The sequence below is a fragment of the Mandrillus leucophaeus genome, unplaced genomic scaffold (assembly GCF_000951045.1).
Source record: "Mandrillus leucophaeus isolate KB7577 unplaced genomic scaffold, Mleu.le_1.0 Scaffold64, whole genome shotgun sequence".
Taxonomy (NCBI): Eukaryota; Metazoa; Chordata; class Mammalia; order Primates; family Cercopithecidae; genus Mandrillus; species Mandrillus leucophaeus.
Window position 1 is genome coordinate 3,190,365 of NW_012106919.1, and position 13,136 is coordinate 3,203,500.

Genomic DNA, 13,136 nt, shown 5'->3' on the forward strand with positions numbered 1-13,136 from the left:
CGGCTCGCGGCCGCTGAGGGGATTGCGTTCCCAGGAAGGTGGGCAGGCTCTGGGCTGTTTTTCGGGACAACTCCCCCTGCCTCCTGCCACTTCTCGCCTGGGCGTGTTGTCCTTAAGTGACAGGGGACCGCCTTGCGTCTTCTCACTCGGCCGGTTTTTCCCCGGCTGTCGTGGCAGGTTCCCAGTGTGTGGCTTTTGCGTGTGTATTTCACAGCTCCGCTTATCACCATGATTTTGGGTTATTTTTGCTGTTGGGGATCAGGAAGCGGACGACAGTGGGGTGGGTGTGGAAGCTTTTCTGTCGTCTTCGCTGATGTTCTGTAGTCGTTAGGCTTGTAATTTGTAATGACGGTGGAGACTACGTGAGACCAGCCCACCTAATGTATATCTGTGCAAGGCAGATCTAGAGGTCTGGCCCAAAGGGAAACTTTTGCTGTCACCACTTTCAAAGCTTTCGTTAAAAAAACAAAAAAGGAAAGGTGGAGAAACAACCAAAATTCTGGTAAGACCCACACTGTTCACAGGTCTGTGGGGAAGAGTCCCCTTTTTGTGCCTAGCAACCAAGACCTGGAGTTCTGTCTCCAGGAGCGTTGGTCTAACCTCCAGTTTGTTGTGGTGACGAGCCGCGAGCAATGGCCTGTGTTTATGCTGGGCGAGCTTTCTTTCCTGCTTGGGGAGGGGAGTTGAGGATGGGAGGATGGGGGTAGGAAAGAGGGGGAAAACACCCCCAGGCTCCAGTAAGTCTTGTCTTTACTTAACCACTGATTCTGTTGTAGGTAGACTCATTTAGAGGCAGTCCTAGATGCTCTTTCTTGTCTATTAGTGACACTTTGGGAATTCTCAGTAATCGCATCAAAATAATACTTTCAGCTATAGACTCTCTGTCCCAATCTGTCCTTTATCTTGTTTCTTAGTAACTGGTGAAAACAGCAGTGTGGCTTCCTGCTCCTGATGAAATGGGGTTAAATTAAGTGGCTGATGCCCTCAGCAAACCTACAATTTTCCTTTTGTTTGTGTAAAGCTATTTTTGATTTCTGGTCTGTAGGGTTTTTGGGGTTTTTTTTTGTTTTTTTTTTTGTAAGATTATAGAGAATGCAAACCATTACTAGGTTTTTAAATATAGAAGCCTAAAGCTTTCTATAAAACATTTTAAAATCTAACAAATCATTTGACTTAATTTTCATTATTCATCTGGTGATTTTGGATCTTTACATGCAATTATCTCAGGGTTCTGTGTTATAATGCTGGTATGATGAAGGGTGTCATTGACTTTAAGATACTGTTCCTGGCTTGAAGGATATTTTAGTAAAGTACTTGCGGTTGGAACTGGAGGCAGCCAAGCCAGTAAAGCATCTTAGAATAAAATGGTGAATGAGATCTTATAAATATACTGACTCTGGTTGGCAAGTAGAACTTTTGCTGGTGATACCTTCATAAATAGTTTATCCTATCTCTTGACACTGTAGTTTTGTGGATTTTAGAGCAAGTTCGTTGGTAACTTGAGAGTTCAAACCAAACCAGAACTTCCTTCTAAAAGAAAAAGATAATCTCAAAGTTCACAATTCTTTGGAAAATAGACTTCTTTCATTCTCTGCTTTTGTTTTTATAAGCAGAGCTCCATCAATGATTTGTTGGTACAGATCAGTGAGTCATACCGGCCTTGTGAAGTTCTTACACTTGGAACTTGTGCAGCTTGTTATATATTGTAACTGGTCTTGTAATTTGAAGTAATTTTGCAAACATGAGCTGCTTAATCTGCCACCTGCATGAGGTGTAACAGCAGTCTGTATTTTTTAGCTCTTTTAAAAAAAAGTTTACTATTATTCCTCCCGTTTTCTTCCCTTCCTCTCCCTTTGTACCATTCTGAACACAAGTCATCAAGATTATTTTCCTTTGAGTACCACTTCACAATCACTGGTTTGTCTTTTGGTTCCTTTTGTTTTTGTTCCTGATCTTCCTTTTAGTTGTTGGAACCCAGCTCCTAAATGCCTAATATATTCCTGTAGTGCGTAATTTGGCACTTCAGAAATTTATATCCTGTTTTCATATTTTTCTTTCTTTTTCATGTGTTTTATCATTTCAGCAACATTTTAAGTTCTTTGAAGGTAAAGAAACTGACATTTCTTTTAGATTCTTTAAGGGTACCTGGTACAGTGCTTTCCCAGAGTGCTTAAGGAAAAGGAATGAGAAGACCTGGATTCTTTGCCAGGAATTGCTACTCATTAGCTCTGGGTAAAACTCGTTTGGCCTTTTTGGATCTGCTTTTTTTTTTTTTTTTTTAATTTGAGACAGGGTCTTACTTTGTCACCCAGGCTGGAGTACCATGGTGGGTTCAGGCTGGAGTGCCGTGGTGGGTTCAAGTGATTCTCATACTTCTGCCTCCTGAGTAGCTAGGACTACAGGCACTACAGGCACGCACCACCATGCCTGGCTAATATTTGTATTTTTAGTAGAGATGGGTTTTTGCCATATTGGCCTGGCTGGTCTCGAACTCCTGACCTCAAGTGATCCACCTGCCTCGGCCTCCCAAAGTGTTGGGATTACAGGCATGAGCCACCATGCCTGGCCTGGATCGCCTTTTTCTCATCTTGGAATTAGGGGGTTTTAGCATCTTTTAAGGTCCCTTTTATCTGTAAGAGTTCCAGTACTTTTTTGCCAGTGTCTTCTGCTCCAGTTAAATATATCTCCTTACTCTACACAGCTTTTTATTTTTCCACATCCTTTGGCGTACTAGCATAGCAAAAGTCATCTCATTCTTCTGAAAGAGCCTCCTCCATCTTCCATTCTCCAAACTGCTATTGCCTTACTTAAGTCCCGTTTTCCTTCAGCTTTTGCTGGCATATTGTTTATATTTCATATTCGTCTCTGCTTTGTTAATTTTAACTTTTTTTATCCTGGAAGCTCCTCAAGGTATAGTTTTCTTAATTCTAAACTTTATAGACCTATAGACCGTCATGTGCAGGTACTAAAATATGGTACCTTTTTACTAAATACAAAGCACTTTTTTTTTTTTTTTTTTTTTCGGGATGGAGTCTCGCTTTGTTGCCCAGGCTGGAGTGCAGTAGCATGATCTCGGCTCACTGCAGGCTCCGCCTCCCGGATTCACGCCATTCTCCTGCCTCATCCTCCCAAGTAGCTGGGACTACAGGCGCCTGCCACCACACCCGGCTAATTTTTGTATTTTTAGTAGAGATGGGATTTCACCGTGTTAGCCAGGATAGTCTTGATCTCCTGACCTCATGATCCGCCCGCCTCAGCCTCCCAAAGTGTTGGGATTACAGGCGTGAACTACCACGCCTGGCCAAGCACTTTTCTTTTGTTCTGTTGCCATAGTCATTCCAAATAAATCTCAGTGAACTATTGATTTTGATACAAAGCAACAGCCTCTGCCACATTGAAGAAGTGAGCTTTAAGTACAGACTAGAAGGGTAAGTGAAAGTTAGGAAAAGAAAAGTCTAAGGGGGAAAATGAACTTCAGAGAGGAAACGTGTTGAAGGAACTAGGGCCAGAGAAGGCAAGGCGTATCGTGGGAACCCAGAGAGACTTGGTAGTATTGGAAGAGAAAGTTCCTGGGGAAAAGCGCAGGTGAAACAAGGCTATGCAAGTAATCATGGTCCAGATCTTGCAAGGCCTGGTAATCCAAAATAGGAATTTTTTGGTCTTTTTCCTAAGTTTTTAAGTGGGGGACAGATACACTTTTTTTTTTTTTTTCCCAGCTGTGCATTTTTAAAGCTTCAGTTGAAAGGTGAATAATGAATTGGGAGAGGGGAGCTTAGAAAAGGGGCTTGAGGAAAGCATCATGGCTCACACCTGTAATCCCAGCACTTTTGGAGGCTGAGGTAGGTAGACCACTTGAGCCTAGGAGTTTGAGACCAGCCTGAGCAACATGGTGAAACCCTATCTCTACAAAAAATACAAAAAAATTAGCGGGGCGTGGTGGCATGTGCTGGTAGTCCCAGTTACTCTGGAGGCTGAAGTAGGAGAGTGGATTGAGCCCTGGAGGTCAAGGCTGCAGTGAACGAACCATGATCATGTACTGCACTCCAGTCTGGGTGACAGAATCTCAAATAAAGGGGGGAAGTTGAAAGTACAGTTTGGAGGAAACCAGTTAAGCTGTTTAAGTATGGAATTGTGTAGTAGAGGTGGAGAAAACTTAGAAGAGTAGAGAGAGAGGTGTTTGTTGGAAATAATTTTCTTCCCAAACTTGTCTCACTTTGGTTTTACAGAAGGTGTACTCTTATCATCTGTAAAAATATGTATCAGAGTATGTGATCGACAGTGTGTACACCTGTGTTCATGTCATCTGAGGATAAGTGCTAGAACAAGAAATCAATATATAGTACAGTTTTTAGGTCATTTGGCTAACCAACTGTTAAATTGTATGAAGGAGGCAAAGATGACATTGAGCAAAAGCAACAGGAATTTATTACTGGTGTGTCAGGAAAAAGGTTACTGAGGGGTAAGGACAAATCAATGGAAAATGATTACCTTGGTTGTCATATCCAACTGTTCCATTCAGGGTTATAATATTTGGATGATTTTAATAAGATTATCTACCTATAGTGCTTACAGTGTGGAGCACCCAGTAAACGATGTTAAATGAATGTGACCATGCCGGGGAGTGGGAAAGTTGTTAATCTGTTTTTGAAAGCCTTGGATTCTAGCAATTATCTTTTAGCAATAAATACAAGTACCAATGGCCTTTTGCCCATCATTGCTAATTTGGTATTAATGCACTGGGCAAATTTTTCATTATATTGAGATGACTAAGTCCTTGAAAAGTCAGGTTTGAAATGTAAAGACTTCATTCATTGCTGGAGTCAAAAGGTGCAGCATTTTCAGGAAGTCAAAAATAGCTTTTTATGCCAGGTACGGTGGTTCACAGCTGTAATCTCAGTATTGTGGGAGGCCAAGGCAGGGGGATTGCTTTAGAGCAGGAGTTTGACAGCAGCCTGGGTAACACAGTAAGACCTCATCTCTGAAAAAAAAAAAAATTAGCCAAATGCGGCATGTGCTTGTAGAAATTAGCTAAGCGTCCTGGTGTATGCCTGTAGTCCTAGCTACTTGGATAGCTGAAGCAGAGGATTGCTTGAGCCCAGGAGTTCGAGGTTACAGTGAGCTGTGATTACACCACTGCATTTCGGCCTCAATGACGGTAGCGAGAACCTGTCTCAAAAAAAAAAAAAAATAAATAAATAAATAAATAAATAAATAGCTTTTTAAAAAAAAAACCAAAAACTTTTAGGTTCAGGGGTACATGTGCAGGTTTGTTACCGAGGTATGTCACAGGGGTTTGGTGTACAGATTATTTTGTCATCCAGGTAATAAGCATAGTGCCTGACAGGTATTTTTTCTGATCCTCTCCCTTCTCCCACCCTCCACCCTGAAGTAGGCCCCAGTGTCTGTGTTTGACCTCTTTGTGTCCATGTGTTCTTGTTCTTTAGCTCCCACTTATAAGTGAGAACAGGCAGTACTTGATTTTCTGTTCCTGTGTTTGTTTAGGATAGTGGCCCTCCAGCTTCATCCATGTTGCCTGTTGCTGCAAAGGACATGATCTCCTTCTTTTTTATGGTTGCATAGTATTCCATGGTGTATATGTACCACATTTTCTTTAGTCTACCATTGATGGGCATTTAGGTTGAATTTCATGTCTTTGCTATTGTGAATAGTGCTGCAGTGAACACGTGCTTGTGTCTTTATGGTAGAATGATTTATATTCCTTTGGGTGTATACCCAGTGATGGGATTGCTGGATCTAATGGTAATTCTGTTTTAAATTCTTTGAGGAATTGCCACACTGCTTTTCACAATGGGTGAACTAATTTATACTCCCACCAGCAGTATAATTGTTCCCTTTTCTTCACAATCTTGCCAGCATCTGTTATTTTTTGACTTCTTAGTAATATTCATTCTGACTGGTGTGAGATGGTATCTCATTTTAGTTTTGATTTGCATTTCTCTAATGATTAGTGATGTTGAACAATTTTTCATACGCTTGTTGACTGCAAATGTGTCAAAAATAGCGTTTTAATTTATTGGGTTGCTATTCACATTGAATTAAAAATATCTGTAATTTGCCTCATAGATTCTGATATATAGTAAGTTTTCCACAGGTGTTAATTCTGTTTTTGTTGTTGTTTGAAAGCTCTCCACCTAGGAAGAGACTTGCCCCCCGACTTGCAAAGGCAGATTTGATGGAACATGGTATCTTTATCCTGTGTCTAGAAATTGCTATTTTAGCTGAATTTCAGAGTAGAATATAAATAAGAGTCTGTTGGTTTTTCTAGGCCATTGTGATTCTGTATTTTCTTCTCACCTTGTGTTAATTGAGGTCAGAATGAGTCTCAGCCACATTGTAAGAGCCCTGGTGGTCCGATACTGACTTTTTGTACGTCACACCCTTGCTGTGGGGAAGACTAGTGAAAGAATTCTGAGTTGTCCTGTCCCTTTGGGTGAACTAAATTTGTCCTTATGGATAAAGATTATAATCATTTAATATTAAAACATTCTGAAAAATGTCCTAGAACTTGTGCTTTTTTCAATGCGCAGTGTGAAGATCTGAAATCATAAGTAATCTTTTATTATGCTTTTTGGGTAAAAAGTTGGCAATAATGTTACTCTGCTAAATGCAAAATTTTATAGAGTATCTAGTTACGAATACTTTTTTTTTTTTTTTGAGACGAGTCTCACTCTGTCACCCCGGCTGGAATGCAATGGCATGATCTCGGCTCACTACAACCTCTGCCTCTCAGGTTCAAGTGATTCTCCTGCCTCAGCCTCCTGAGTAGCTGGGATTACAAGTGCACGCCACGACGCCCGGCTCATTTTTGTATTTTTAGTAGAGATGGCATTTCACCATGTTGGTCAGATTGGTCTCAAACTCCTGACCTCATGATCTGCCTTCCTTAGCCTCCCAAAATGAATACATTTTTAAAAATTTGGTATTTCATGAATTCTTTTCAGTATTATTACTTTTATGACCCCCCTATTCCTAGACAGTTGCTGCAAACTGCAAATTTTCTATTTAGATTCTTTCACTACTTTCAGTTACATAGAAGTCGTGTTTATGTTTTTTGATAGATTGTTAAAATTAGCAGGTGAACAATATTAACATTGTTAATGGAAAACAAATTTAGAAAATTTGCTTCCTTTTGTTGTTCAACAGGTTGGCTTAATTTTATGACAAGAAATACTTATATTTTAATAGGTGCATTTTGTAAAGGAGCTACTTGGTTTCAGATTTTTCTTTTATTATGTTTGGTATTTCAGTGAAGTAGAGAGAACAAGATGATTTGTAAATTCAGTCTCACAGTTAAATTGTACTGACCTTAACTTTTAATTTGTACTTTTTTTCCTCTTCAAAGTTTATATAAATTATGGAAACTCTTAAAGTAAATCTCAACTGGGTTTTAGAAATTGAAGGCAGAGGATTTGTTCTTTCCAGCTGACTAGTCCAGTGCAGGTGGTTTCTAGTTGTATTCAGGCACAAAGAAATGCACATACTGCCTTTTGATGTTCTGTAACATCCTTTGTCATGTTTCCTTCCTTTCTTGTTGTGTGTGTTTATTCTCTTGTGATTAGTAACGTTATACTATATGGATTGGAGTAGAGACCTCCCCCATGACTCAGGGACCACACAGATAAAAGGGAGGGAAGACATTAAAAAAAACAAAACCAAGGACCAAGCATTTGAAGATACTACATTTGAATATGAGTGGTAGGGAGTTGTATTTAATAGATAGGAGATTGGTAGGCAGGGGTCAAGTAATTCATCCAACAGATATTGAGTATGTATATATTGTCAGTCTATAGTAGGCTTTGGTGGTATAAGAGAAGAGCAAGACAGAGATAGTACATGTCCTAGAGCTTATACTGTAGTTGGGAATGTAGCATTAAAGAAATGCTTTCAAGTTAACAGAGTGCTGTGGGAATGCATGGTAGGGGCAGGGGATGATCGTAGGGAGCATTTCTGCATGTGGCAGAGGTGACAGAGGGCAGTTTTCGCAGCAGAAAGTCTTAAACATATTTAGAGGGCCTAGAGGTGAGTGGCCTTCCAAGAACTAAAGAAAGAAGGGCAGTGTGGCCAGAATGAGGGTTAGGGGGAGGGAATCAAAGTGGGGAGATGTTGGAAGGCAGCAAGCAGATTTTGGAGTGCATTTTAAGGCAGGTTGAGACAGTTTTTTTTTTTTTTTTTTTTTTTTTTTGAGACAGAATCTAGCTCTGTTGCCCAGGCTAGAGTGCAATGGAGTGATCACAACTCACTGTAGCCTCAATGTCCCAGACTCAGATGATTTTCCTGCTTCAGCATCCTGAGTAGGTGGGACCACAGGCATGTGCCACTTATACTTGGCTTTTTTTTTTTTTTTTTTTTCCAGTAGAGATGGAGTCTCCCCATGTTGCCCTGACTGGTCTTGAATTCCTGGGGCTCAAGTGATCCTTCCACCTTGGGCTCCTAAAGTGCCAGGATTACAGGCATGAGCCACTGTGCCTGGCCTAATTTTTCTTTTCTTTTCTTTCTTTCTTTCTTTTTTTTTTTTTAATGTTAATGCTTCCCAGGCTGATCTTGAACTTCTGAGCTCAAGTGATCCTCCTGCCTGGGCCTCCCAAAGTGCGGGAATTACAGGCATGAGCGACTATGGCCAGCCAAGTTGAGTATCTTGGACTTTATCTCCAAAGCAATGAGAAACCCTGGGAGAAGGGGAAGCAAGATGGTTAAGAAGAGAGAGCGGTTATCCGATTTGCATTGTTTAAAAGCAAAGATCTATTAAGTGGATTAAAGGAGATTAGTTTGGAAGCTACTGGCAGTTTGAACTAGAATGGTGCCAATAAGGTTAGGGGAAAAGGGCTGATTTGAAATACACTTAGGAGGTGGGGGGCAGTGGCTCACGCCTGTAATCCCAGCACTTTGGGAGGCTGAGCGGGGTGGATCACCTGAGCTCAGGAGTTTGAGACCACCCAGGCAACATGGTGAAAACCCATCTCTACTAAAAATACAAAAAAATTAACCGGGTATGGTGGCGCATGCCTCTAGTCCCAGCTACTTGGAAGGCTGAGGCAGGAGAATCGCTTGAGCTCCAGAGGCGAAGGTTACAGCGAGCCGAGATTGTGCCACTGCACTCCAGCCTGGGCTACAGAGTGAGACTCTGTCTCAAAAAAATAAATAAATAAATAAATAAAAGAAATAAAAGAAATATACTTGGGAGATGAAATGGATAAGATAGAGATTAGATGTGGAGGAATAAGGGAGAGGAATGAGTCGGGATAATAGTATTAAATATGTGTTAGACACTATCACTTTACAGGTATTAAATCATTTAATTCTCAGAACAACCCCATGAGGTAGGTGTTGCTATCACCATTGTGTAGCTGAGGAAACAGACATCCCTGATTTTTTTCTTTTTTTTTTGAGAAAGGGTGTCACTCTTTCACCCTGGCTGGAGTGCAGTGGTACGATCACAGCTCACTGCAGCCTCTACCTCTGGGCTCAGGTGATCCTCTCACTTCTGCCTTCTGAGTAGCTAGGACTACAGGCATGTGCCACCATGCCTGGCTAATTTTTTTTGTTTGTTTTTTGTTGTTGTTGTGTGTGTGTGTGTTTGTTTTAGAGGTGGTTTCACCATGCTGCCCAGGCTGGAGCTCCCTGATTTCTGGCATCTCATAATTAAGATAGAAAACTGAAGGTGGGGTGGAGGCTCATAAGTTTAATTCTGAATGTATTGAATATGAGGTATTTATAAAATATCCAAGTTGCAGTGTTAAGTAGTCATTTGGATATCGGGTTTGGAGTTCAAAGTGAGAGAATTCTGGGTTAGAGATAGAGATTTTAGTCTTTTGCAGATGACTAATTCTGAGGAGTAATTATTAAAAAGGGGGAAAGTGTAGAGCAAGGAAAGAGGGATTACTATAGAGCCCCAAGGCATATGAAATCAGATGGTTGAAAATGGAGAAGATAAATATGAAATGGCTTGTATGCTATGTCAGATGTTTGGACTTTATTCTGAAAAGATAGCTTTCAGTTTAATCTTTGGGCATATTGAGCTGGAAGTGTCTGTGGGATATTCAGGGACAGAAAGCTGGACTGTTCTTTATCCTTTCCTCATAATTTTCTGCTAATTTTCCTTGGTTCTTCAGAATATACTCCCTAGCTTTCTCATCATCCTGGTTACTTTTTTTTTTTTTTTTTAATTTTAGTATTTTTATACTAGAGACAGGGTCTCACTATGTTGCCTAGGCTGGTCTTGAACTCCTCAGCTCAGGAGATCCTCCTGCCTTGGCTTCCCAAAGTGCTAGAATTAAAGGCTTGAGCCACTGTGCCTGGCCCATGCTGGTTACTTTTTTCTCTTAAAATGTGGTAGACAGTTGAATGCATTTTATGTATGACTTGAGCAGAGTGGATAATCTTCACTTTGTCCAGCAGGTTCTGTACACTGTTTCTATGAATATAGGCCAAGATTGAATTAGTTTTTGAGGAGAACATTATTACATCATGTTTCTTTTATCAAGTAAAAGTGTGTGTGTATACGTTTTAAACCTAAGCCTTGTATCTCTTATCCTTGTGGTTTAATTCCTCCTTTCTCTCAATGTAGGTATGGCATCACAGCTGCAAGTGTTTTCGCCCCCATCAGTGTCGTCGAGTGCCTTCTGCAGTGCGAAGAAACTGAAAATAGAGCCCTCTGGCTGGGATGTTTCAGGACAGAGTAGCAACGACAAATATTATACCCACAGCAAAACCCTCCCAGCCACACAAGGGCAAGCCAACTCCTCTCACCAGGTAGCAAATTTCAGCATCCCTGCTTACGACCAGGGCCTCCTCCTCCCAGCTCCTGCAGTGGAGCATATTGTTGTAACAGCCGCTGATAGCTCGGGCAGTGCTGCTACATCAACCTTCCAAAGCAGCCAGTCCCTGACTCACAGAAGCAACGTTTCTTTGCTTGAGCCCTATCAAAAATGTGGATTGAAACGAAAAAGTGAGGAAGTTGACAGCAACGGTAGTGTGCAGATCATAGAAGAACATCCCCCTCTCATGCTGCAAAACAGGACTGTGGTGGGTGCTGCTGCCACAACCACCACTGTGACCACAAAGAGTAGCAGTTCCAGTGGAGAAGGGGATTACCAGCTGGTCCAGCATGAGATCCTTTGCTCTATGACCAATAGCTATGAAGTCTTGGAGTTCCTAGGCCGGGGGACATTTGGACAGGTGGCTAAGTGCTGGAAGAGGAGCACCAAGGAAATTGTGGCTATTAAAATCTTGAAGAACCACCCCTCCTATGCCAGACAGGGGCAGATTGAAGTGAGCATCCTTTCCCGCCTAAGCAGTGAAAATGCTGATGAATATAATTTTGTCCGTTCATACGAGTGCTTTCAGCATAAGAATCACACCTGCCTTGTTTTTGAGATGTTGGAGCAGAACTTATATGATTTTCTAAAGCAAAACAAATTTAGCCCACTGCCACTCAAGTACATCAGACCAATCTTGCAGCAGGTGGCCACAGCCTTGATGAAGCTCAAGAGTCTTGGTCTGATCCACGCCGACCTTAAGCCTGAAAACATCATGCTGGTTGATCCAGTTCGCCAGCCCTACCGAGTGAAGGTCATTGACTTTGGTTCTGCTAGTCATGTTTCCAAAGCTGTGTGCTCAACCTACTTACAGTCACGTTACTACAGGCAAGTGGCAAATGCTGAAAATTGTATCTTAGGCTAGAGTTCTGTCCTTATATTTAACATATACCCCATAGCCTACATATAGCAGTGAATTTGTTTATAGATTCTGAGATAGAAATAGGATATGTTTTAGCTCATTCTCTGTGTGTGGCATTCCTATATATGACATTTTCTTATTTCTGAAATTTTATCTAGCACTGAAAAAATTAACTCAGTCTGATTCTGAAAGTTGTTACTAGTTGAATTATACTAGCACCTGGTTCTTTTCTTTATTATCATTATACCTCATTTTCCCATTTTATTTATTTAATTAATTTATTTATTTTGAGACGGAGTCACGCTCTGTTGCCCAGGCTGGAGTGCAGTGGCACAATCTCGGCTCACTGCAAGCTCCACCTCCCGGGTTCACGCCATTCTCCTGCCTCAGCTTCCTTGAATAGCTGGGAACACAGGCACCCACCACCATGCCCGGCTAATTTTTTTGTATTTTTAGTAGAGACGGGGTTTCACCATGTTACCCAGGATGGTCTCGATCTCCTGACCTTGTGATCTACCTGCCTCCGCCTCCCAAAGATCTGGGATTACAGGCGTGAACCACCACACCCGGCCTATTTATTTATTTTTTTGAGATGGGAGTTTCACTCGCCCAGGCTCGAGTGCAGTGGTGTGATAACGGCTCACTCAGCCTCCACCTGGGTTCAAGTGATTTCTCCTGCTACTCCTGTCCCGAGTAGCTGGGACTACAGGTGCCTGCTACCATGCCTGGCTAATTTTTTTTATATTTAATAGAGATGAGGTTTCACCATGTTGACCAGGCTGGTTTCAAACTCCTGACCTCAGGTAATCTGCCTGCCTTGGCCTCCCAGTGATTACAGGCAGGAGCTACCATGCCCAGCCATTTTCCCGTTTTAAAGAGTCTTGAAATATACAAAGATATTTTTTTATTTGTAATGAATCTGAGCATATGCTGCTGTTTTTTTGAAGCTCTTACCTTGGCAGGTAAAATAACTTGGGAATAACTCCAGCTTTAACTCTAGTAACATTTTATTCTTTTACATTTTCTTCTGTAGTAGCATGAATTGGATTAGATGATTGCTACAGTCTCTTCCTGTCTTAACATTCTCTAAATACTTTGAACTTACTGGGTTATCCTAGAATGGCCTTGACCCAAGTACCTTACACTTTAATGATATATATTTCTAGATTGATACTTTTAATGTAGTTACTGTTTTAACATATAATAATTATTGAGACAGTATGTAAATGCTGATATATATACTTTTGTCTATATCATAACCAAGGCTTTTAAAATGTGCTTTTTGTCAGCACCCATTTACTTACTTGCCTAGTTATTAATTTTAAGGAATCTAATACTTAGTTTTAATGGCCATACATTAAATACAAATCATGTAAGCATCCAATCAAGAAGTGAAATAATAAACAAAAACATAGATAACCTATAAAATATGTTTATAA

General features: G+C 40.9%; 1 protein-coding gene across 1 annotated transcript in view; it reads left to right on the forward strand.

Moving 5' to 3' along the window:
* The window catches only part of HIPK1 (homeodomain interacting protein kinase 1), a 42,780-nt gene that overhangs the window by 911 nt on the left and 28,733 nt on the right, over nucleotides 1-13,136 (forward strand). Inside the window, exon 2 of the mRNA XM_012000783.1 lies at nucleotides 10,586-11,663. Coding sequence (XP_011856173.1) covers nucleotides 10,586-11,663 — 1,078 coding nt within the window. The remainder of the gene's footprint in view (nucleotides 1-10,585; nucleotides 11,664-13,136) is intronic.